We start from the raw sequence: 27,673 nt of genomic DNA, 5'->3' as shown, positions 1-27,673 counted from the left end.
ATTTAATCTGTAATCTAGTGTCATTTTTACAGCCTGCAAGTTATTACTGCTCTGCTATGAGCGCTGTAACACTTCTTAAAAAGTGAAAATAAAAATCTCCTAACGTAACTCAAAGCAAATTAAGTTACGCTTGTATCTCCCGAGATCTTATTGGTAGATTGCGTTCATGGAAACTGTGTTATGGGGCACGACGGTGAAGTCATTAAGAAGCTTACAGACGTTCTGGCAGATTAGGTTTTTCTCTTCTAATCCTTCAGATTACCACTGCACAAGCCTGCTGGCTGGGAGTGCTTCAGTTGCGCTGCGCAGTTTCTTTACATTGATCATTTTTATTGCTGCCACATCACTGGACTACGTAGACTTAAGGAGGACAAAAGTCAGAGAGAGAGGAGGTCAAAGTGAACTGCAGAAATTACATATCTTTAGGCAGGAAAAAGCTTTTTTTTTTTTAAGAACTGTAGATGAAGCCAGGATTTAGGGAGGCACTCTGAGTTGGATTTAATGAAACGCAACATGTATTTTTGTACATCATGGAAATATTCTTTTGGTTTTGACAAAGTGTAGAAGTTCACAACAGAACTACTAACCTGCGCCTAAGTGGAACATTAGCTGGACAAAGAGGATCATCTCTTTTGGAGACTGATGCAGATGGTGTCGATCGCTCTCTGTAGTGATATGGAAGAGCATAAAGACGCTGCAGTAGAGCCTACAGAGCCTGACAGGGACAGTCACACCGAACTGGCCTGTGGGCCTGCAGAGGAAGGCAAGCAGCTGTGCGGGAGAGAGCGGGCTGAAACAGAGAGCTCTGCAGGAGAGGGTAAAAGCACTGAGATAAAAATCCCCACTGATCCTGAGCGAGAAAGTGGAAACACGGAATGCAAGGAGCGGAGGAAACTGAAAAAAACAAACAGCTGGAAGATGGTACGATTCCAAGACCCATCAACAGATGATGATGTGTTGGAGAGGGACAGCTCAGCAGAGAGTCTCTTTCCAGAATATGTGACGAAGGAGTGGACTTCCTCGACCTTTGAGGAGCTGTTCTCAGCAGAAGATTGGCAGGACATCACAGGTGAGGATACACATGTAGAGAAACACTTTAAGACCTAGTTGGAAATCTCACTAATTTACCAGTAACTACTGATCAAGTTTGGTGTGTTTGTGGCTGTTTCTGAGCATGTGTTTACCAATAACTAGCAGATTAAGCTGGCTTCCTCCTGCATGACCTTCACTTCTTTGCTCACGCAGAGGACCGGCTGTTGAGGAAGAAGGTGTTGGAGTCCACGGCTCCACACAGCCTGCGCCCCACCTGGGGCCAGGAGGTTACTGTCAAGATGCAGTGTGTCCTTGAGGACCGCACTGTGGTGGAGAAGGACTGCAAGCTAGTCTTTGTTATTGGAGAGGGAGATGTAAACCAGGTAAAAGCTTTTAACCCTAAACCTAACCCTTTTCTTGAACAGGGTAGTTTTCTCCAGTGTAGAGCACGTATATATTTCATCAAACTTCATTAGTGCCCAAAAGAGACTGTGAAAGGGAAACAAGAGTCTACAGCCATGTTTGCAGCTCTGTAAGGCTGTTCCTAGGTACAAAGGTGCATTGAGCTAAATGCTAACATCACAATGGCAATGCTAACATGCTGATGTAAAGCAGGTATAATGTTTACCATGTTGGCTATCTTAGTTTAGCGTGTTATCATACTAACATCTGCTAATTAGCACAAAACTAAATGCAGCTTTAGTTTTGTGTGTCAGGAACCATACTATTGGAACATGAATGTGTGCGCAAAGTTTCAATCCATCCAATAGTTATTGAGACTTTTCAATCAAAATCAAAAATGTCAACTTTGACATTTCAACCTTGACCAACAACCTCATGTTGGCGTTAAAGGAAAAGTCAGGGGATCACCAAAATCCTTGTCATTAATCCTGTGGGAACCACAAATATGTGTACCAAATTTTATGGCAATCTGTCCAGTAGTTGTTAATATGTTGCAGTCTGAACCAACTGGCCGATATCCCTAGACCCAGTATGGATAAAAAGCTGGGCCACATGTCTGAAACTTGAAATTCCTCATCAGATGTTGTAGTCACTGAAGGAAATGCACAACATAATGTTATGCTTATTTTGTGTACTTATGTTCAGTCCTCTAAATAACTCATTGTTTTTTGACACGTGTAGGCCCTGGAGGAGTGTGTCATATCCATGCGGAAGGGCGAGATCACATTACTGCTGGCAGATTCACAGTATGGTTATGGGCTTCTGGGAAGGTAAGGATTTTCCAGTTATTGTTGTTTAGTGGAAAATTATTGAATTAAGGGGCATGTTGAAGCAGAAACAATGCTTGGCCAGTGATATATTTCTCTAAGTATTATCTCAACAAGAAGCCCCGGCCTCTTGTACCTGTTGCTGTAGGGGCAGTCTGGTTATCCAGGGGTAGCTGGGTTAATGAACCATAAACAGGAGCAGATGGCTTCTTCTTAACACCATTCAGAGGCAGCCTATCAATGGTGTGTTTGTAACCTCCCAACCTATGGGAGGACACCACTCATATTACGGCCACTGGCTTAGCTTTATCACCTTTTCACCGTTAAAGAGCCAGTATAAACACAGAGGAGACTGTTGTGTCGCTGACGAAAGCCCGTTGTTTATAGTTTAATGTTTACTTTAGATAACCTGGACATGTGACAACGAGACATTAATGTACCACAGTGATTTGATGAGATTCTTTTTAGGTTGGACTAGAGGAAAAAAAGTAATTGCAAAGGTGTTTAATATGATTTAATTTGTTTCATGGCTGATCATGTTTTCTCTGCTGTAAGGCTTATAAAGCAGACCGTAATATACTGTATATAAAGGAAATTTCATTAACAGCATAATTGTGACTATTAATTCAAGCAATAATTTCAACTCTTTGCCAGTGTTACCCATTAGAGGTAATTAAAAATTATTAAATAGTTTAAAAACCCTCAACCTAGAGCCATGTGTGCTCTGAGTGGACAGCAGTTTTCCAGTCGGCTACTATCAACTGAAACATAAAAGCTGGATAAAATCCCCCCAAAAAAGAGTTTGCCTGCAGTTTTATGGGTATGTGCTGTGCAACATGTAGGACATACTGTACAATTAACACAGTAGCCGTACAGAGGAGTAATGCACAACATGCCCTGGCATCTAGAATTATTGTGGCAGTAATACCCTAAAGCCAGAGCTAAATTCATTAATTTAATGCATTTTTACAGGCTGAAAGTAAAACACAGTACATCTGAACTTTGTTGACAACATAATGTTCTAAACATTGTGTTGAACATGTTTTTTTCAGTGTGTGTGTGTGTGTGTGTACTACACTGATTCAGCCTCTTCTTTGTGCTGTGTGTGAGGTCTTGTTTATATCATGGAGCTCTATGAAGGGGAAGATGGGACATGGGGTGTGGGAGGTTAGAGCGAGGAGTCTCTGAGGTGTTGTCTAGAGTCTTGCCCTCTGTCGTGTGAGGAGAAGGAGGCTGTGAAAGTGGAGGGAGGCAGCGGGAGGTTAGTTAATGATTGTTTTGATGCAACTGATTAGGGTTGTGTGCTGTGGAGTCAAATTTAGCCGTACCATAAGGTGCACTATCAGAGCTCCATGCAAGCTCTTTAAACACGATTCAGTTACTGAGGTTTTGTTGTTACTCTGAATGTGATTTTCTCCTGTGCATCTAATACATTTGTTAATGATTCGGTATGACAAGGGAGTAATGTGAACATATGTTATAAAACAGCATGTTAGAAACTCTAATAAGCTCCAAGGTGAAAAACGTAAAACTGGTCATGATGGAAAATGGGCGCCTGAGGCTCAGGAGGTGGAACGGGGTGCCCACTAATCGGAAAATCATCTGTTTGATCCCCCAGCTCCTTCAGTCTGCATGTTGGAGTGTCCTTTGGCAAGATACTGAACCCCAAATTGCTCCCGGTGGCTGTGCCATTGGTGTGTGAGTGTGTGTGAATGTTAATTTCTGTTTGTGATGAGCAGTTGGCACCTTAGCCTCTGCCATCAGCGTATGAATGTGTGCGAATGGATGAATGTGACATAGTGTAAAAGCGCTTTAAATGGTCGGAAGATTAGAAAGGCACTATACAAGTACAGACCATTTACTAAAACTCAGTTTCTAAACCCTCAAAAGAACTACAGTTAGGCATTTTGGGAAATACACATATCTACTTTCTTATCTGTGCTGTAAATATGAAACTACTGCCATCAGCCAGCTAGCTAATTTTAGCATAAAGACTAGAAATAGGGGGAAACACATACGAGCACATCTAAAACTCACAAATTAACACACATTATGTGCCGAAGTAATTTCTTGGCTCTGAGCAGCTACCAGACAACCTGTGGAGACTCAAATAAGTTATTGGTCACAGCTAAGAAATAGTCTGACACAGAACTAAAAAGGGGAATTAAACTTTTACGCTTTGGTTTTTGACTGGTGATTAGTGAGCTTTATAGGTGCCAATAGGCAGGTCTTATATACCTTTGGACAGAGCCTGGCTAGCTGTTTCCTTCTGTTTCCTGTCTTTGTGCTTAGCAACGGGTAACTTTGGTATTTTTCAACCTGGACCTTATTTTCCAATGTTTTTGTGCGTATGTGACTAATTGGGACAATTACTGTTTTTATCAAAGGAGTCTGGTGGCTTTGTCAAGAGCAATATAGCGTTTCTGGTTAAATAAAAAAGATCTTACTCTTTAAAAATGTTGTCAGACAAAACAATCTGAGCATGTCAGTAGAAAAAACAAGCACCTTAGTGGATGCACTTTGACGGGGTGCAACTGCCCACAAGGATTACATTGCAGCCCTGTCTTGTAGCTGTTGACTGCAGCACGCTCAATACTGGACCACTTTCATAAATTTTGTCACACAAACACAAAAACATGGGAAAATAGTGTCCAGCTTGAAAAATACCAAAGTTACCCTTTAACATACAGACAAAAGGATAGTAGTGAGCTAACCCTTGGAAAGAAAAGCGTATAAGCATTTTTCCCTTTCCTTTAAGCAAAACAGAACTCCTATCTTGATGTTCATGGCATGTTGCTCTGGAGAAACACATCCGCTAAACCTGCCTGTTGAGGTCCATTACAGACGTATTTAATAATAGAAATATTTCAACAAATAAGCTGACAAAAATAAGAATCACAAGCAGTGAAAGGCAGAATGTTTCAGAGCAGATTTGACAGGCTCAGCATTTCTGTGCTGTAAAATGACAGAGAGACAATGATGGAAAATCTCATTAGCCTTTCTCTGTTTTCTGGCAGATGCATTGATTGAGCCCTGTCAGTCGCCTGCTGCAAGCAGTGCTGCTAAGAGCACTTCACAGTTATTTATCAGAACAGTGTGCAAAGCTGGTCAGACAGGATGATTCAACATAGCACAGTGGTGTGGTCTGTAGCTCAGTGTGTGGGTGATGTGTTAGCTGCAGCGCCTGATGTGATCAGAGCTGCAACTCCTGAAAAAGGTGAATAAGACGATAATGAAACCCCTGAAAAAGTCTGGTGCATTTACCTGACTGATTACAACAGACAAGCTGGTCAGGACTAAATTTACTGTAAGAAACACCAAGGCTTTCCCTGAGTCTTTGAAAGTGAAGCTGTGACATAAGACTCCATCACGCTCACCTTTTCAAGGAAAAGCAGCCTGTGTCAAAACTATTCCCTACTGAGACATACTATTTAGTCAGAGACACAGACTGCCTCCCCTCAGTCTGCAGGTCATTATCAGCTATCTGTGGAAGCTAACATCTGTTGATCTCTGGACAGGCGCAACTCTAACACTCATAAACCCTCCAGGGGCCTCAGGGACTCTGCCTCATCAGCCCTGCACAACCCCAAAGTCAACAACATTAAGTGTCACTGGCATCTGCTTTATTTTAGTTTGACTAAAACTAAACTTTCCAAACAAGAAACCACAGTTATGAGCCTGCACTACATACATTATACAGTATACAGTACAACACCAAACAACACATTTTAAGACTTCTGCAGTGTGAAATGGTGCGCTATAAGGCAATGTTGGCCAGCTGTCCACAAACAGAGGCTTAAACCCCAGTGCTGGCAGCAAAGGTGTCGCTGTAATACGCTACCTCGGTGGCACATGATGAAGTGGAGTTAATTAGACCATTGGGATGTGTCATAGTTAAATTAATAGTTTAATCCAAGTCCAGATGGACAATGTCAGTCAGTTTATCATTCCACTGTTGCTTTAATGTGTCATGAGGGGATTTTGTGCTGTTTCTGATTTAGTACTGCAGTTCAAGTTTATTTTGTACAAAAGTGCTTCATAAAAAAAAGAAAGAAAGTACCTTACGCGTACAGAAGCCCATACACTTGGGGCACAAGGAGAATCAGTAGCATGAAACATTTGTTTTTGATCATTTCTTCACAAAGGAAATCCAGAGCTACATTCAGTGTATGTCAACCTCAAATAAACCTGCACAAACATAGTGAAATAATGGACATACCTTGTATGGATGATCTAAAGGGTCAGTGTGGAGATGATAGTTCTGTAACGTGAGCAGGAGTAAGATCATACAGAATGTTGTTTTTTTTTATAACAATGTTTCTGCCTTTCTTACCTTAATTTGATAGTAGACAGTGAAAAGATTGACAAGAGGGTGGGGTAGAGAGAGGTGTGTGACATGCAACAAAGGCCCTTGGTTGCTACTGGGTTGCTCAAATAATGAAAAACTTAACAGTATGCCTTTTCATCGCCTAATAGTAGGTAGCATCTCCAGAAAGATCTGTAAAGGACCCACAATTGAACCCTGGTGGATCCCATATGGAATAACACAGATAATAAATGACTTACAGTGACTGTGAACCACAACATGCAACTATAGTAGATAAACACAGACTAAACAAATACCCTTTAATGGAACAGTAGAAACACTGTGGAGACACACCAGATGGCTATCATCGTCTGTTTCTGAGGGGAGAAAAACAAAGTGGGAGGCGAGAGAGGAATCTGTCTCTCTTTGACTTCTTGGCTGAGGTGGAACTGATGTCTGTTGGAGCCTTCATTACACCAAGCTTACTGATCTGGCAGTACAGTGGCAGGGTGGTGCACATTAATTGAAGCTTTGATTCATGGGAATGTACTAAAACAGCTACCTTGATGATTGATGGTTATTGTGTAATGTTCATCATATGCTAGTAGGACATTTAATTTGATCTTGCGTGTTTGTGTTTTATGGTTCTGTTAGGCTGCCAGGCTGTCATAGTGTGCAAGTAAATAGTGGACAGTATATGATATAAGAGCAGTGTAGGTGTAAATACATCAAGGTGGGTGATTGGTTTTGTGATTTGGTTGATTGACAACCTCATATATTTATAAAATCCAACATGTCTAGATAATAATGTCCTGTACTTATTTCATTGTTGTTCACCAGTTCACCTTCAACTCTTTTAAGACTGAGACAGGCATATACTGACTGACATTCAGAAATGTTAGAAAATAACTAGAAAATTGAATCATATGAATATGGTAGTGACTCTGTGAGGCTGTACTTAGACACATTAGTGCAATCATGTGAGCAGAGTGGAGCAGCTCCCCCGGTCATAGACCCTTCAGACCCCTGCGCTCAATAAATTTCTCACTGCTCCACTCAAATCGCTCACTGCTTACTCCAAAAAAGCTAAAGCTTGAGCTTAGCTTAAATCCTAGCCTAGAATCCAAAATAAATGAGCAGCAAAAACCACATTTGAACGGTACTGGAGCAAAATTGAAGCAGGGTGGAGCAGGAGATAAGGCAACGTTCCAACGTTTTAAAATCCAGCGTCACATTTTTGAGTGGCCTTTTATTTTATTTTATTGCCAGCCTGAGGCACACCTGTGCAATAGCCATGCTGTCTGATCAGCATCTTGATATGCCACACCTGTGAGGTGGATGGATTATCTCAGCAAAGGAGAAGTGCTAACTAAAACAAATTTTGATAGATTTGTGAACAGTATTTGAGAGAAACAGGCCTTTTGTGTACATAGAGAAAGTCTTAGATCTTTGAGTTCAGATCATGATGAATGGGGGCAAAAACAAAAGCATCGCGTTTATAATTTTGTTCAGTGTAATTAGACTTCATCCTCAGGGCACCATGAATGTCATGAATTTCATGGCAATCTATCCAGTAGTCTGGACCAAAGCGGTGGCTCAACAGAGCCAAGTCGTTAGCATGGCTAAAAAAACTAAAACAATTGACTCATATAATCAAACAACCAATCATTTTATTTCAGGAAGCAGACAAGGTCAAATGTATCACAGACTGACACCCAAAACAGTTATCCCTTTAAAAAAGTCTACCCTTAACTGTGTTTTCATGCACACTGGAATGTCGTCCGCCTGTATCAAAAATAGTTAATATATTTGATTAGAGTCATTATGTGTTATGTTTAACAAACAATATGTAATATTTACCCAGAACTAATAGATAACATGCACTAACCAATTAGATGTCTTCTTGGGAATGTGCTCAAGGGGAATCTTTGTTGACACTCTTGAAGAAGTTGGCAAGGGTGGAAGCCTTTCCCGGTGGCCTCTGAGACACACCCATATTCATCACTCATCATTCAAAAGGTAACACTGACATTTCACAGAGCAAAGTGGCAACATGAGAAGTGTCAAGCCAGAAATGAGATCAAGTCTGATGATGAGTAAGGATACTTGTAGGCATAGCCAGCTTTGTGTGAGAAATGTCAGCGACATATGACACTTTTGGCCCTGGATAGAATAAAAATTGCTTAGCATGTGTATGCTACCATTAATTAATATGTTGCTCCATATGTAATTAATGTGTGTGTGTGTGTGTGTGTGTGTGTGTGTGTGTTCTTCCTCTTCTTGCAAATCAGTCTCTCTTCTTACCACACAGTGTAACATGAGACAGCCAAGAACTGGCATTTCTGCTTTTCATTTCGTCAGGCACTTGCCAGTAGGCAGGTACAGTGACTCACTCGCCACAGAGTTGCTCTGGTGTCTGTCACTTTCATGAGCCCTCCTCCCTCCTGTCTCCAGATACGTAAGCACGTTGTCCACTCAGAAAATCTGTGAGGTGGAGTTCCTGTCTTTACTGAAGGTGATGTGACTCACTCTGCAGAACCACCTGGGTCAAATGAATAATGTGACTTTGAGGCGCTCCTCTGTGGAAAACATGTGGACGACCCTAAACCATTATTCACCACACTGATGTTTCCTCTAAGCACAACATTACTTGTACAAACAAGTGGCTGTTTGGGAGTAACTGACACCGGCATAAAGAACATTTGTCATCTGTGAAGGATTCCAGCAACAACTCAAGGCTGCGTGGTCACGTGACCTAAACAAGTTTCACTGTAGCTTTTAGGCTCTGTGTGTGTCTTTCCCAGGAAAGACACAGCAGGCTGACTAGAAACCACACCCAGAGCTCACGCTCCAGGAGCAGGCCAGCATGCACCGACAGCTGTTGCACACTCCAGATAAGATCAGGCTTATCTACCAATCAGCATGCGCTCTTCTGTTTACCACCACCACTGTCAAATTAGTTTGAAGCTTCATGTGTTGACCTAAAGCTAAAATTAAATGTATGGATTAAATCTGAACAACATAGACTTTTGATTTTACATGTCAAAATTAGATGGTGGGTTGTTTTGGCAGTCCACCCACTAAAACCGGGGTTTCAACTGTGCATGTCTCTCATCTAATCTCCCTGGATGTTTACCTTTTCCCCTTACTGGTAGCAGGCTTATCTCTCTCATCGACACAGACTGGATATAATATAGCACTGCCCTCAGTTGTATGTACTTCTGCTTTCCGTGGTCAGGTGGTATTTAGTCAGACAGTAAATCTACTTAACTAAAATGCGCCTTTATTGAATTTTAGGTAGCATATCTTTAGAGCAGATATCACTTGGTGGAGTAAAGTTGGCTTTGTACTGCGTGACCACCACAGTGGTTAGAGCTTTGTCAGTGTTGTCTGGTTTTAGCTTTCCATTGCTTTGTTTATATGTATTATGCCAAACTCCCTTCGCAGTCCTTGTCCCTGCTTATTCTGCACTGCAGTCCTTGTCCCTGCTTATTCTATTGCTCTACTGTTTATGTGGGGAAGGTGTTGACCAAGGTTGGTAGGTGTTCACAAGAGGGATGATGTGTGCTTACAATATAAACAACCCACAATAAGATGAGAGCAAATGGGACATTAGTCAACAATACAAACCACTTCCCATTGTGACTGACATGTCTACAAAAACAAACAAAATCACCACAGTAAATTCAAACTTCAGCTATAACAGGTTTATAGTAGGAGACCGAAGCTGCAAACCCGTCCATCTGTAGAGGCCTGGCTCCCTCAGTCCTCCCTGCACACTAACACTGGTGTTAACGGCTAAAAGCATTAAGTGGAAATAAAACAAATCACATATGTTTTGTTTTATAATAATAGTAAAGGTAGAGCATACAGAAGCTATGTTCTGTTTTGTGATGTTTTTGGTGGATCTACTGGGACTCCCCGTGTCGATCTGGGTTCCTTGAGTCAGTACATCTAGCCAACAATCACTAACCTTGGGGTTAAAATCGACTCTGACCTTGAGCTCGACAGTCGTAAAAACAAGCTTTTTTAAATTGAGGCAACTGGCCAAAATAAAGCCATTTCTTTCTAGGCAGCACTTTGAAACAGTAATCCATGCCTCTGTTACCACTCGGTTGGATTACTGTAATGCACTGTATGTGGGGGTCAGTGGGTCCTCTATTGCTCGTCTCCAGATGGTACAAAACGCTGCAGCGCGTCTTTTAACTTGAACGCGTAAATATGAGCACATTTCCTCCATTTTAGCCTCACTCCACTGGCTGCCTTACATCATAGGATCCATTTTAAGATTCTTTTATTTGCTTTTATTTTTTTATTTGCTTAATGGTCTTGCCCTACCCACCCGTTCTCTCAGGTCAGCCGATCAACTGCTCCTAAGTGTGCCCAAAACTAAGCGCAAGCTCAGAGGGGACCGAGCTTTTGCTGTAGCAGCTCCTAAACTGTGGAACGATCTACCTCTGCACATTAGACAGGCATCTTCACTGTCAGTTTTTAAGTCTCTTCTTAAAATCCACCTCTTTTCTCTGGCCTTTGAAAACTGAAGTTGACATTTCTTGTTTTAGTTGTATTGATTTTTTTGTTTTATTATATGGTTGTTATTGTTTTTATTTGTATTTTATGCGTCGTGTGAGCTTTGTTTTTAGTGTCTTTTATGTATTAATTTATTGTTTTACTGTACAGCACTTTGTGTCCACTTGGATTGTAAAATGCTCTATAAATAAATTTTGATTGATTGATTGATTTTTAGTTTGTCATATGTACATGAAAGGCATAACCTTTTCTAACCTAACCTTTGCTTCAAACAATACACTGTATGTTCACACAAAAAAGATAGGTAGCATATATCGACAGAGCACCGACATTTTACTCTTTGGCGTACCGGGACTTCTCACAAGCTGTCGGTACTATTGTCTGCCATCTCCACTGACAGAGACGGAGTAGGGAGAAGATTAGGTGCTTTTTTTATAAAGTTTCTCATCAATGTCACTTTTCATGAACCAACCAATCACAACCTGGATTGGGCGGGAGAAAAAAGGTTGATGTGGTGCTACAGCACAGAAATTAGTGACTAACCACCATGTGGACCATTGTTCTTGCACAAGGATTTAAAGGTTCAGTGTGTAATATTTATGAGGCTCTAATGACAGAAGTGACAGAGCTACAGAGCGCTTTTCGTCACTACATTGAATATGTACAAAAAAGAACAAGAACAAGTAAGTCTGGTAGTAGTAGTAGTAGTCTCGTTTATTAGAAGTGAAATTTAGAGAAATGGAGGACCACACTTTTATTCAGCACAAGAGCCGACAGAGCGTGTTGGCCACCGTAGCATCTCCTGCGAGCTTGGAAAGGGAGTGGCGAGCGTTGACTGATGTATTCATGTGGTGTCGGAATAATCAGAAACTTTTTTTTTTATCCTTAAATCTTTATTGCAAGTGTACATCGGACATAAAGAAGTAAACAGAACTTTCATTTCTGCAAAAACATGTATTGCACATACATATTACATAAAACTTTTATTGTCATAATATTGTACTAATACACAAATTTATACTAGCTACTCCTCCAGGTGGATAGTGCCTCTGCATTGGACAGATGTACAGTACATTACGCCAAAGCCAGGTTGTCATTATACAAATATTTGCTTTTTTTTTTGCCGCATCTCTTCTTGAGAGCAACAGCCCCAGCCCAGTCTGCCTCCTGCCCCCACTGTCCTCTTTCTGAAAACCAAAATATGGTCACCCTAGTCTAAGTAGCCTTAAAGAGCCGCTAGCACGGCTGTAGATTTTTAGTCTTGTTTAATGTTTACACAACTACTTTCATCGTCAGATGTACAAAGAAAGCAAAGATTATCCTAAAGTGTGCCGTTTTCCCAAGTTGAACAACTATCACTCTCACTCTTATGTACGACAGCCAGCTTTTCACCCCGCCTTCGAGTGTACACAGTTTTGCCTACGACACATTGTACAAACTAGTTTCACACATTCACCAGCCTCCACTCTCCTGTATTATGTACCCAAGGCTTTTGTATTTATAGCTGCTTTCAATCTCCCTTGTCATGGCTCAAACACAGAAGATATTTCTGAGATTCTTTGACTTCGAGGACCACCCAGTCCCACTCGTTAGTTGTGCATCAGAGAACTCACTTCTTATTATGACTGAACAATTTTACCTACACATTACTATTTACAAAATAATGCATCTTCCTCGTAATGTGAGTTCAGACAGACTCTCTGGTGATCATACACACAGAGTCTCCAGGCAACTCATCAACCCACTTTATACATCTTGCTCATTTGTAATTCCAGTAGAATGGAAGCAGATGAGATAGTGGAGGGGCAAGCTGTTACTTACACACTGTGCGCTCATACAGTATGTAACAGTTCTGTATCAACAGGTTAACATGCTAACATGCAGTCAATCTGAGCAAATAAGCTTATGTGTCTGTAGAGCAGTGTATTGGTGCTGCTGCTGTGGAGGGATGTGAGGTGGCTGGTGCTGCCTGCAAGCCCGGAGGAGATATGTAGCTGTGTGTGTGTGTGTGTGTGATAGACTGCTGCAACTGATGACGGAGCACTGACGTCTCAGCGAGATGAGTCACACTCCACGTCCTCACTGACGGTACCTCTTCATCCCCCTAACACACATATACACCCAATAGACTTTCAAGATATTCCTCTCAAAGTTAATGACTAGCAGACTCCCACTGACATCCTCACTGCAAAATCTAAATCAGATGTGCAGTGATTAAGCTTTACGGATTAAGTAAGCAGATAAATGAAACTATCTTAGTTGTTTTATAGCACTTATGACTTTTGATGCACTGCCGTATGTTTCATATAATCATTGCAGATGGTGACGTACAATACAAGCTAATACATAGGAAAACACTGCATTATCTGTGCAAGAAAACAAATCAGTTTGTCAGTATAATAAGAGCAAAAACAGCCTGAAAGTCCTCATAAATGGGTTGCCTGTGTTTGCTTTCTAAGCTCCCTGTGATAAGACTGACCTATGCCATTGCCACTGGCTCTGGTCAAGTAAGGTCAAGCCCTTCCTCCTAAGAAATGTGACTCTTTCACTTCTGATTGATTCTCCAGGTCCCAAAGCTCTGCGCAGCCATCAAAGAGAGACTAAGGGATTGTGCTAATGTCCCGGCTATTTGCTTTACTCAGCCAGCAGACACAGGCTGCTCCTTCGTGACAACCTGACTATAAGTCAGGAGTTCAGTGTGCTGCTATTGATTCACAGGCTGCACAGGGAGGTAGAGCTGGCTGCTGCTGAAAGGAAGCTGGATCTTAATTGGTTAGATAACAGATACGCACTCACTGAGGCAGTCCTATTTCTCGTGGACAGGATGGCAACGGTGAATAATAACAATAATATTGATGATGATGTTTTTGTTTTCATGTACATACACTGCACCGCTTCAGAAATGTCAACGTGTACACGTAATGTATGTGCTTGTAAATTACTCTTCAGATACCTGTATCTGTATCTGTATCTGTACCTGTGTCTGACATTAAAGGCGTGAAGGCCAGGTGCTTTAAAAGTTACATCATATTGACTCATCAGTCTGCGAGGTTGATAACTGCTGTCCGTTTGTTGTGCGCTCAATTTGCAAAATAATATTCAAGAGACGGTGACATTTTCTCAGTGGGAGTTATCTGGTTTCAGCACATGCATGTGTGACAGCTCGTACTTAGAAGGGAAATTAATTTCTGATCAATATCTCTTTATGACATTTATTCCCCTGCCAGTTTCATACATAAAGAAATGAGCAGCTTGTGGTCACAAATGTTAATGTTCACAGCTCTGTAACAACAGAGCAAGGCAAACGGCAACTCTGGTGAATGATAATGAACATCTCAATAATATTTTATGCTCAAATCACACTTTCTGGAAAAAATGAATCTTTGATCTGAATGCAAATTAAATTGCTCGTCTAAACAGGATAAAATACTCTTCCAACATTCAGCAATTCATATGTCCACCGAAGCAGGCAGACATTAACGTATAACAGTATAGTGGAAGAGGAGGACTTTCATCTTTCAAAGAGAAGGATTTCTGGCTCCTCGCTCAGAATTTGTCGTAACTTAGAAGGCTTTGAAGTGAAATCCAAAACTGGCTCAGATTCCGTTTGTATTATGAGTGGGTCGAAAGTCTGTGCAAAAGAAAGTACCGAGCTGTCATTGCTGTTAACTACAGCTTCACATTTACCTCGCTGAGAATCCACTGAAACTAAAACTCCCTCCCCGGGGCTGTGTGAGAAATTGCCACTTGACCGCACAGTGCACACCTCAGAGACGACTGTCTGTTCATGTTGATTGATTATGGATTTAGAGTCGATCCTGGGATAAGATATTCCCTACAGATAGCAGTGAGGATGATATTCTAGATAATACATTCTTGTGTAAGCCAGATTGCTCAACGCAGACCCCAACGCAGACAAAAAGCTTTGAACTTTTTTGGGGGTGGAATTATTCATCTAGATGCTGCCACACATCAGAGCCCAAACCTGGGAGAGATTTCAGATCATTGCATAAGATAAAATCCAAAACTTGTCCTGCTCACCTGTGAGTCAGAGAAAAGCTGTTGTTTTCTTTAAAAGCTTTGAAACTTCCCTCAGTCAGTCAGTCACTCACTCACTCACTCACTGCAGAGAGGTGAAGTTCACACCTTCAGTTTAAATACATTGATAAATTAGCTTTACATGAGATGTGATGCAATGGAATTGTCATTCATCATACTTGGTAATGTATTAATGAATGTTCGCAGTGATTTGAGGATTGTTTTAAGCTCCATCAAGTGACATAGTTTTGCTAATGTGAATGGCTATGTCATGAAAAAGGGTTGTGTTCAAACTGCAGAGAATAAACAGCCCACTCTTTTAGCCGCTTTTAGCTCATTGGGGTTTGGCTCCCTGGTTGTGCATGGACTTCATGATTGAGTCTCAGATCTTTCATTAAATGGTCACCACACAAAAGTCTGCTGCTACATCCCGAGTATGACACAGCAGAGAGATAAAATAAATTTTGGGTGAAGGTAGTCCAGCATTTAATAAGCTGGAGATGCAGATATTTCTCTCAGAAGTTGGTGAAGGCCAAACCTGAGCTAAAGTCTGAGTCAGTATTAGACTTACATTAGTCAGGTTGCCAGAAACATAGTAACTCTACACAGGAGGCCTAGTGTGAGTAGCGTTTTAGCAGAGCAGCAGCAGTTTCAGTGCTTCTTCTGTGTCTACATAGGATGCGTTTGCAGTATTATGTGTAGGTCACCCGCCTTTTGGCAGAGCTCAAAGGATACACAAATGCATTGTTTTAAAAACACTAAATGTAAACATATCTGTTCACAGAAAACTTCACAATGTACCTTTAATGATGTTTGCGCATATTTCAGTTTATGGTGATTTTAAAAATTTATTTATATAAAGAGAAAGAAACAAAATTCAGGTGGCAGGTGACAATTCAAAATCTATAGCCTAACTATAACAGAATATAAGTCAGCGCAGCTCAGACATATTTCTCCTATAGATCAACTTATTTAATAATCCTCATTCCTGCTGATTCTTGATTATGTCTTCTCTCCTCTTTGTGTCTTTGTTTGGGGAAGTAACCTAAATGTCACTGTGGCACCAATTTTCACCTCAATGATAAATCATTTAATTTAATTTTAGTCATACAATCCTGGACTTTAATAGCTTCTGTGTTTCAGCAGATTTTCTGCTCATGGTCAAAACTTCCTGTACATTCAGAATCTCTCTCATCATCACTTAATGAGAAGTCTACCTGCCCTTTACTCTGCTGTGCATTACATTTTTGATCCACTGGTAGTAACATTACCCCCTTCAGACCGTTTGACCGACGCAGTTTGGGACTGCATGTTGCATGTGAAACCAAAAGTAAATAAAACAATCAGGCAGAAATCTCACCACAAATCCACACACATTAACTTCCAGTGCAGCTCACAGTCCCAAACAGAGCAAGGTTGCGCTTCACTTTTTAGATGTTTATGTTGCAAAACTCTACCAGCTATGTTACCACTGGTCACAGCTGTCTGGACCATTGACTGTTATAAAAAGGTCTGGACTCAGCGCGAATGGGTTCAGCTGATTACTATCAGAGCTACGGTGGTGTCAATCAGCTGGCTGCAGATGATTCGCTCCATGAGTCTATCTTATCAGTTATACATTTGTATTTCACTGCATGATAAAATTAATGTGTGGCTTGACAGTGTGTGAAAAATGTAATTTGCGTGAGTCTCACGAGTGAGCTCTTTACCTGACGAGAATTTTTGTCCCAATTTAATCTCGCAAGATCTCGTGGCTCTAAATCTTGTCACACCCCTAGCAACTACACATCCCTTCCATTAAACAGCCACTATATTCCCTGCAGGTAGTGCAGGGCTGAGATTGGATTCATTTTAACAAGCGAAGGAAATCTGCTGTAGATTATATGGGGACTTTTGAGGAGCTCAGCAGCCAGGATGTAGGCAGTAGCTTGCCTTGATCCCAGTGAGCACAGTTTTACTGGCTCATTGCTGGAGGAGGAAATAAAAACAAAAAAGAGAGGAAAGCACATGCCGAGGCAGCAGCTGAAAGGGTCACTGATGATTGGCACCACACCAGTGTGCTGCTGCGCTGAGCTCAGCAATTGAGTTAGTTTCTACATCTCCGACTGTAATAGGAGCTGTTTTGCTGCAAATTAACCACTATGGCAGCAGGCGAGGAAAAACAGCTGTGACGTCTCACCAACGCCAGGATTAAAGCTAAGCTCCTTTGCACGACTGTATTGGTGCTGTGTGTCCATCCAAGAGTCGAAACAGACAACACTGAACGACAGCAGCAGTAGACCTGTTTTCACTGCTGTTTAAAAAACAAAAACAACCATATAAATCCTCTTGTATTTTGTATTATCACACAGGCTGCACACCACATTTATTACGGTATATTAGTGCGCTATCTGAGGTTGTAACCATAGAAACCAGTATGAGGTACATTACTGGCCTTTCCATCTTTTAAAACGGAGAGCATGACGTCAAAGTGACCGCTGTTTTCCCTCTAAGGGAGTTTTTCCTTTCATTCAGAGCGGCGAGGGGCCTGCTTGACAGATAACAGGGTGAGTCAGTGGCACTATCATACACCTTAATGAGGAAGTTTGCTAAGCCACAACATATGAATCAAATTCATCTATAATGAATGCATAACACAAGAGGGAAACTGGTGGCCCTTATCACATAATTCATAGCCAACACGAAGAGTGGAAACATTCCTCTTTTAATCTGATCTGTTTACAGTCACAATACGAGAAATACAACCTGGTCACACAAGCGTTGGACAATAAAAACACAAGCTGGTGTGCATCTTCATAAATGTAGATTAGACATTTGTTTAATTTCTGTAGTTTGGTATTGAAAGTGGTAGAATGTGATAGATCCTTTTTTAAGTACTGAGGGGGAAACATCTACAAGCCAATCAGAGGTTTGCAGGCAGCATTAAGATGGGGACATAGTCTTCCTGTGCATTAGCCAGATAAATGGAGACAAATGTGGATGAGATTGACACAAGTTGTAGCAAGTTGATTTAGAGAAATAACAGATTGTAAATTTTGGGGCGTTGAAAGTATTTACATTACATTACATTTATTCATTTAGCTGATGCTTTTATCCAAAATTACTATCTTGCTCAGGGACACATTGGTGGACGTATCACAGTGGAGAATTGAACGCGGGTCTCTCACACCAAAAGGTATACGTCTTATCCACTGCTCCATCACTACACTTATTTGCTGTCTTGCTGAGAGATACATAGATGAGAAGATTTATACCAATATCACAAAGTCTCCGCTGGTTGTCTGGCAACTTCACAGTGACAATAGGACCCCAGAATGTCAATGCGTTCAGCTAAAAAATTGTCTGGCACATAACACCACGTAAAACCACAACTTTTGGTTTGTACACTGAGTTTTTGTATGGGCTACATAAATGAGATATAATAAAGAAAGATTTAACCTTTGGACATATTCAGGTGAGCTGTTTCCAGTCGGGCACACTATGTGTGCTGCAGCTCAGTGTGTTTCTCCACCAGTGTTTTTGAGGGCGTGCCTGACTAGTCGCTAGGGGAGTCTAATGACATGTGTTACAAAGTGACACAGATAGGTTACGGAAGTAAAGGCTGGACTACAATCGAGCTGTTTTCAGGCAGTTCAGGAGTAGTGTTTTCTGTGGGAGATGGGAACTTAATTACATGCACAAAAAAGATATATAACACAATAAAGGAAAGGGGAAAAGCCAGAATGACCTCTTTAAGCCTAGCAGTTGTTGATCACTTACGGTTCCTACCAACCAGTTAAAAGGGGGCAGCAGTCGATATAAAACAGAGCAGTAAATAAAATGTGAACAACCACAATCATGAGAGGTCCTTGAGCATACAACCATAAATGTGCACAAAAAGTAAGGTTAATGGGTCCAGTAGTAGTATGCGAGATTATGGACATACACACATGACCAAACTCATGATCCCCTCCAGGCTTAGAAAAAAAGATAACACATAGGATACACAATAAATCCATGCAATGAATGAGTGATCAAGGAAGGAGCCTCAAACATCTAGTCATAGGCTACGTTCGAACTCCAGGCCTTAATGCTCAATTCCGATTTTTTTCCCAGATCCGACTTTTTTGTTTGACAGTTCAGACTTCAGTGTGAACTGTCTGCGGCCGGAAAGTGACCCGCATGCGCAGAAGAATAACACGTCACACGCAGCACCACGCTGTTGTACAGAAGTAAACAAGGAGCCACAGAGGTTAGCTCCGGTTAGCTCCTACTTGCTAACCCTCAACCCAACTTTCTGTCCTTTTCATTGCGGTTTCTCGCGCTATACAACTCACTCCCTCTCTCTATATATTTGTCTCTCTCTCGCTCTACTGCCTCCGGACAAGTAGCATGTACATAACTCAATAGAGAGCTCGCGGTTCGGTGGATTTCAGGTGTAAGAAAGGGAATTTGTGGGCAGATGATAGCAAGATAGAGAAGAAAGAGATCCACATGTTTAATTATGGCTTTTTGAGGAGCTTTTACGTTCACAGCGGCTGAGTCTGGCGGGGGAATAGCTACTCTAGAGTAACGTCAAAGTCGCATCAATTCCGATCTGAGTGTCCCAACTGAGGTCACATTTAAAATGATAGGATCTGTATCCGATTTGGACCACATAGTAAAGTGGCCCAAGTCTGAACTAGAAAAGATCAGATTCCATGCGACTTGGCCTAAAAAGATCAGATCTGAGTCACATATGGGCAAAAAAATGGGGTTTTGGTTAACTTTGGCTTGCAGTCTGAACATCTGAACATAGCCTAAGAGAGTGACGCAGAGGAAGATCCTTCCCCCCAAAAATACTTAAAAAACACTTTTTCGAGTTTCACAGTTTTGAATAAAAAAAACATTTCTATATTCTGACAATTACATTTTTGTCACAACATCTAACATGTAGTTTTGATCATTTTGCTGAAATCATTTCTAACTAGACACTTCACGTCGGTATATTGTAAGCCAAGGTTTCCCTGGTGACCTGCATTAAACATTACCATAACTCCATGCAGAGAAAGTCTGTATACATGAGTCCAGCCAGCCACCTGAAGCTGTCTCTGTCTCTGATGTTTGAGCTGCTGCCTCAGCAAATGTCTCATATCTTAAATTCAGGTCAACCCTCAGGGTCTGTCCTGCTGATGAAGGGCATCTTGCAGCCCAAAAAAACTCTCCTTGTCTCTTTTCACTGACCTTTTCTCTGGTTTCGGTCATGTGGAAACTAGCAGCATCATTTCTCTGCAAGATGGTTTCAGACTGAGGAAAGAATACCACAGCACTTTCATTTTCAACTAAACCTCCAACAACCACAAAAACTCTCGACACTGTGACACATAGAACATCTGATAACTCTTTAAAGGCTCTTTAACTGCAGGTTATTTTGGGTTTCTGGAACATGTGTTTTGGTGTTTTTGCACTTTAAATATAACTTGACTTTCTAAACATATCTCTGATTCGGACATTCCTGACAATTTCTTTTTTTACATCTGGAGATGGCAATGTAGGTTGGTCTGTCTATCATTCAGGTCAAAATTGCAATATCTCAACAAGTGTTTGAGCAAATTTTATACAGACTTGATCGTCAGAGGATGAATCTTAACTTTACATGTAGTGCAATCAGCAGGTTGACATTTTTGGGCTATTGTTATATAAGAGAAATTTTGTATTCTTCCTACTTCCTACTACTGCCAATGTTGCATCATGAATGCAGCACAAGTGAAGCGTTAGCATGACTGTAGACTCTCTCATTAGACAGTGGTGACATTTTAATGGGGAGAGGATAGTGAATAAAATAATTCAAACCTATACTTTTTTTTTTAATTAAAAAATATGAGAACTAGGGATGTAAATTGACACATGTAATTTACTTTACCGGACCCTCTCGGACGCACCCACCATAATCTCCAAATTCCGTGGGAAAAACTGAGTAAAAAGCACATTTTGACTTTTTATTTTATGCAATGGTAAAACAAATTGCATAATAAATGGAAAAAAGAACTTTGAAATTTTTGTGGAAAATCCTTGTTCGGTATTCGGGGAAGTTTTTCATTATATTCGGTTTTGGCTTCGGACAATAAATTTCATTTCGGTGCATCCCTAATGAAAAGAAACTAAACTAAGAAACTAAGTACATTTACTCAAATACTGTACTTTTACAGTACAGTTTTGAGGCACTTGTTACTGAAGTATTTCCATTCTCTGCTATTGCTTTTTACTCCACTACATTTATTTGACAACTTAAGTTACTAGTATACTAGTAGTAAATAGTATACTACTATACTAAACTATATATATATATATATATATATATATGTACACACACACACACACACACACACACATATATATATAAATTTGTAATGTACACTATTCTGTATAATGAGTACTTTTACTTTTGGTGCTTTAAGTAAAAGTCAAAAGTAAAAGATCTGAAATCTCAACATACCAGTCTTAGAACTCTGAGACACAACATACTGTAGGTCCTGAGACTGAAGAAGTAGATAGACTAGTGACTATTACACTATTACACAGCATTAATCCCCATTGTGTAATAATACTCAAAAACCACAACAATATAACAACCATGTCAAGCTAACAGTAGTCTTAAAAAAAATCATGTTTGTGCATGAGTCTCTTTTAAGAGCAGCAGAGAGAGAGGCAGGACAGGAGTAAGCAGGGAGGCCCGTCTCTGCAGGTCAGTTTTAGGACGTGGTCCCGGTCTAAAGTTGCAGGTTTAGGTTTCACTGGGATCTTGCGGAGGGATCTCACCCCGTTCACCAGCCTCTGCTATTTGCTCTAATAAGACCCTGGGGGCTCATTGGCCGAGCTGAGTGCAGCAGCACGATGGTGTGGTGCTAATCACCAGTGACCATCATGACACTGTAAACCTTATAGATCTATCAGCACACTTCTCAGATTGCACTCCACAGCTCAAGATGGCAACAACAGAAGCTCAACTCATATTATTGACACTATTCCTTAGTGTTTTAGACATAAATCCTTTTTTTTCTGTATACTACTGTGTTTTTGGCTTACTGCTTGTTCATATTAGCTACTAAGTTTAATGACTTAACGATTGACTGGTCACCTGTTGATCCCGTACGTGAAGAAGTTCTTTTTGTGTTTCGGGTAGGTTAATAACACATAATTTGGGAGTCATTAAGTTTTGATGTGGCACAATTAGTTTGTACAGTTAGCACTGAAGCAGCTGTACCTGCATCAATTAATAAAAAATGACTCATCACTTCTCATCTAATATGTTGTGGTTCGTGTGAGTCATGAGCAGCAAAGTGTTTCCTCTGTATAAAAAAAAATCAATATCTAATGACGTAATGAGTAAGGGTCTCTGCTGCGGAGTTATTTACAAACCAAACACTGTTTAACTCACGATTCTGACATGTTTTTAGCCAGCTGGAAATTATATGATGTAACCTGTTTACTTCCTGCCTTCAATGAGACATCCAGTAAATCTATTTAAGCTGTTCCTGAGTGGTAGCCAACACTGTCAGCTGACAGACATTTAAACATTCTGTGTTATGCTTTTGAAGAGTTTGTTCCTTGTTCATTATAAAGGAATAACACTAATATGCTGTATCTGAAATCATGCCCAATTTACTTTTATAGTGCATTATATTTATCATCTGCCATTTTTATTTGAGTGTCTGAAATCTGAGTCTGAAATTCCTTCACTATATAAGCCATAAAAAAGTATATGTGGCATGTATAGTACTGTCTGTACATTCCACAATGGTATTTGATGGATTTGAAAATCACAAATTGTGTGACTCTACATGTGTCGGTAGTGACGCAAAATAATAATGATTTAGTAGTCTCATACGGATAGCGATGGAATGTAACTAAGTACATTTGCTAAAATACGTGTTTGTACTTTACTTGCATATTTCCATTTTATGTTATGTAATAATAATAATAATAATAATAATAATAAATTTGATAATATAGCGCTTTTCTAAGTACTCAAAGACACTTTAGAAAAGCAGAATTGTACACAAAAAAAAGAAGAGTAGGGGAGAGAGGGGAAGGTAGTTAACTGGGGAATACAGTCTTGAAAAGGTGGGTTTTGAGGGCCTGATGGCAAGGAGTTAGCCTGTCAGATGTGGGTAGGGAGGGCGTTCCAGAGGGAGGGTGCAGCAATGGAAAAGGCCCCGTCACCCCACCCCTTTGTCCTGAAAGATAATCCACATGACTGATGCGTGACACATGTAACATATTAAATACCATCACTTTATAACACCCATTTTACCATGAACACCGGAGGATGCTGGCAAAGACAAAAGACAAATGGTGATAAACTGAACTTCAACCAAGTTGTTGCCCTGAAACTTTAAAACAGGGATTTGTGCTTGAATCCATGTCCATGCATGAATAAGTGTTGCTGCGTGCTTGGACCTGAGGTGATGTGTGGAGAGGTGCCGGGGGAGGAGGTTGGAGAGGTAGGAGGGGCCAGGTTTTTTAAGGCTTTGTAGTTGATAAGTAGAGGTTTAAAGTGGATCCTGTATTTAACCGGGAGCCAGTGGAGGTGACAGGAAGAAGTGAGCAAGTGGACAGCGGAGTTCTGGGCGTAAGTTTATTGAGGATTTTCTTTGGTGAACCGTAGAGGATGCTGTTGCAGTAGTCGAGTTTGGAAGAGATGAGGGCATGTAATGAGTATTCCGGAGGCAGGCGATATTCTTAAGGTGGAAAAAGGCAGTTTTTGTGACCTGGTTGACATGGGGCAATTCTATTCTAAGGTTGCAGACCTGGGTGGAGGGTGTGACAATGGAGCCATCGATGTTAAGTGAAAAGGTCTGGGTAGAGCGGGTGAGGGAGTTAGCCGATGATGAGGATTTCAGATTTATTGCAGTTGAGTTTGAGGAAGTTCTGTTACATTTAAGACTTTAAGTCAGCGACACAGGTGGTGAGGGTGATGTAGGTGGCATGGGTGATAGATTTGGAGGAGAGGTAAAGTAGAGTGTCATCGTCATAGCAGTGAAAATGGAGGCCATGATCGCAGAGGATCTGTCCAAGTAGTACAAAGCTGCTTAAAATAATCCAAAATTATATGATAGTATAACAATAACTGGGGTAAATTTGACTTTTGATGCATTTACATTTTCCTGATGGTACTATTCACATTACTGCTTTTACTTAAGAAAGGTATCTTCCTCCATCGCCGTAAAGGGAATAGTGAAGGAGAGAGTCATTTCAGACAAAGCTTAGGAGTCAGTATTTGGGACATTATTTGTGAACTGTGACACAAAATATTAGAATAACTCCAAAGCAGTCACCTACCAGGTTTCTCATTCTACTGCATCTGCCCTGATTAAGAAATCAAGCTCAGTATAACCTTGTTTATTCAGTAACTTAAAAACAACTGGTTTCTTAAGAGGTTAATTCACAGAAGTACATTTAATCTGGGGCCAGGCACTAGCAGGGCACAGTAGGCAGGACACTGTGTGTGTTATTGTTATACACATACGCTGCACGCTGTTACATAATATGCAGCCTTTGGAATTTTGTGTAATATTTTCAGATAAGAGTGGAGAGAAGTATACCAAGGGGAAATGGCTACAGTATGTGTGTGCACTGTACAGACTGTGCAGCAAATCATTTAGTGATGGAGTCACATTCTGGACACCATCACCATCACACTATCAGGAAAGAAGGATCCATCACTAATACTCAGATGTATGAAATGTTATGAAAAGGCTAACAGTACCAAGTACCCAAGCCATGTGCTTTATGTTCTAAAGGAACTGCCTTCTACTCTGCTGCCTATGAGCGACTTTTACACAACTCGGCTCTGATCCTCGTAAACATGCAGAGGTGTGCAAAAACAAGTCAACAGGACTAAATGCTGCCTTCAAAAATTGTTCAGACTGCCTTCTAAAAGACCGGCATCTACTTATTCACACTCCTAAATGATAACGTCTCTGAACACTACTTCCTCCAGTGCTGAGCACAGGGATCCGGCTCAGGTTTCTGGGGCCTCGGATCAGCTGATGGTTTCACACTCCTGTGCGTACTGTGACAGTGGACGAGGTCTCCAGAGAGGAGAGGTGAAAGGGTAATCTGATCCCACCTGCTGACACAGCCTCCCAGTAGCTGGGGATACAACAAATTCTGTTAGACAGACATAAATTGTGTCATTGACACAACCAATTTGAATAATTCACGACCTGACACAACTCCCAGTACTCTTGTCTGACTTGGTTTGAAACAGGAGTTTTTTTGATTTCTTGTTACAATCAATACTGCAGGCCACTCCAAAATCAGCCTCTCAAAATGAACTCTAGCTGTCACTCACGCACAGAGACACACATACCTTTGGAATCAGAGCCTTCAGAGTAACTGATAATGGACCATTGTGTGCCATGTGGTCACAGGAGCTAGGTGATTGAAAACCAAATTAACTTTCCTTCTGAGTGACTCTTGAGTAAACTGAAACTGGCGACAGCTCACAGGTTCATATAAGTTTCAAATTCTTGTCTGCTTAAATTAGCTGGAGTCACTCAGATGTCTCTATAGGTGTTGCTGTTAAGGTTAGTGTGTTGGAAACAGTGAAACTGAATCTATATAGAGAGCAGCTGTCAAAGCTCATGACAAAAAAACAAACAACACAAATACTGTGAAACTTCAATTAAAAGCCTAATCCCAATTAGATGCCTGTTCCTTATACTGGCCTGGTGTGGATACACGTTTTGACAAATAAGCGCAGGTCTCAATTAGACTCATGGTCTGGTTTTTAGATCTTTGGATGTATAAAACCTCTTAAGCCCACTTGAGCTAATTCTTAACTGCTTAGATCACGCATACAAATATAAATGTTAACACTTTTGTCAATATGGACATGCTACACATCATACGATTGGTGAGATTCTCCACAATTCAATCATTCAGTTAATTTTACGGAAACAATTCAATTTACTGGTAAACGAGGGACGAAAAAGCCGTATGGTTGAAATAAACAATCTGTGCTGAGCAGGAGTTTTGTGCGAAATGAATTTAAGCTCTGTCCTATATAGAAGGCCAATCTATTAATTTAACTTACAGTATATCATGAACAACACTATGTATCTTCAGTTTGCACTATTTATTCTCTTACTGATATCAAGCTTTCCCCGGACGCTGTGTTTGCATATGTTTGTCGACAAACCTTTGAAACAGATGAGGCCATGACATAAAAAGTATTGAGGGGTGTTGTAGGAAATGTAAAAATGCTTCTAATAGTCACTGTCTTGATGGGAGAGTTTAAACTTCAGATTAAATAATAAATCTTCAGCTCAGTTGAGTCATCTCTTCAAGGAATATACCTCCTCAATGCTTTCTTAGTTCTTAATCTTGGTATAAAACCACAGCAGATGCACCTACTGTATATGGCCACCATTAATGTCTGAGCACGAGAAAGGGGCTATTGCTCTTTTACATCCACATTCAGATAAAAGTTATCTCTGCATTTCAGTGCATAAAAAAGTTGTTACCATGAGATTAACTGATGCAGATGTTTGGATATGCTAGCTAGTTATGCTAGCATTGAACCATGGTTCAACTTAATGTTTTCAAAGTGATTTAATAGGTTTAATATTCAATGCAATCCCGACAAGTGTGTCACGAGGTATGCAAACATGTTAAAAGTAAGTGTACTGCAATACAGTTTATTGCAGGTACACAAAAGCTCAATTGTTTTGTTGAAGACAGAAATAAGTTAATCAAAGATAAAGGATTAGACCATGCCCCTTTTTTGTTATTAATCTAGCTAAGTTTGTTCAGATGATAATTCAGCTATTCAGTGCACATTAATTGAGTTTCAATCTCAGGTGTCATTATCACTGTGCATTTGCTTTATTTTTTCATGTTTGCAATTTGTTTTATTAATGTCATGGACTCATAACACTCCACAAGGCGTTGTTATGTAATAAAATCACTGTCAGTCATCATCACTGTCTGTACCACTGTGTTAACATGACATTGGACTTTTCACTCAAAGATTGTTGAGTTTCCTACCGTTTCCCTTTCCATTCCAAACTGAAAGGCTGTTTCATTGTGCTTTTTAGGAGGCAACTTTAAATTGTCAAACTTTCCGACAAAACCTTGGGGGATTTTTTGTGGCCACAAAATCTATACCCTGCACTACATGTACCTTAAAATGTAAATACATACAAATACGTTCACACAAAAGACACATATAGTACAGAACTACTGAATACAGGTTTGTAGAGCAGCAGCAGAAGGTAAAGACTGAGGAGGGTTTGCTGGTAGTGATTGATAACGTCAGCTGTGTGTTGATCAAAGTGTGGGTCCAAGATATGACAACCTTAGTCTTGTCTCTGTTATTGATATTTAACTTATAATCAAAGTTATTTATTTTATTAAGAACAGTTGCTCACGACTAAATGTTGAGGTTTTGATATATTGCTGTATATGCAGCTGCTATGTAAACTAAGATTTTGGACCTGGAAGCATTTTGGGACTTTATGGTGACCCATACACCCACTGGTGCTCTTTGTTGAGTGAGTACTCTGTTGAAACA

The 27,673-nt window shown here is 40.5% G+C and overlaps 1 protein-coding gene across 2 annotated transcripts in view; it reads left to right on the top strand.

Moving 5' to 3' along the window:
- fkbp16 (FKBP prolyl isomerase 16) overlaps positions 1-27,673 on the top strand; it is a 66,883-nt gene that overhangs the window by 31,423 nt on the left and 7,787 nt on the right. For both annotated transcript variants that reach the window (XM_046038151.1, XM_046038153.1), the window contains 3 exons: positions 565-1,069; positions 1,246-1,415; positions 2,176-2,264. In XM_046038151.1, the coding sequence (XP_045894107.1) occupies positions 643-1,069; positions 1,246-1,415; positions 2,176-2,264 (686 nt within the window). In that variant the 5' untranslated portion in view covers positions 565-642. The remainder of the gene's footprint in view (positions 1-564; positions 1,070-1,245; positions 1,416-2,175; positions 2,265-27,673) is intronic.

Source organism: Micropterus dolomieu, linkage group LG22 (genome assembly GCF_021292245.1).
Source record: "Micropterus dolomieu isolate WLL.071019.BEF.003 ecotype Adirondacks linkage group LG22, ASM2129224v1, whole genome shotgun sequence".
In the NCBI taxonomy this organism is placed as follows: Eukaryota; Metazoa; Chordata; class Actinopteri; order Centrarchiformes; family Centrarchidae; genus Micropterus; species Micropterus dolomieu.
This window is presented reverse-complemented; position numbering and strand designations above follow the sequence as displayed.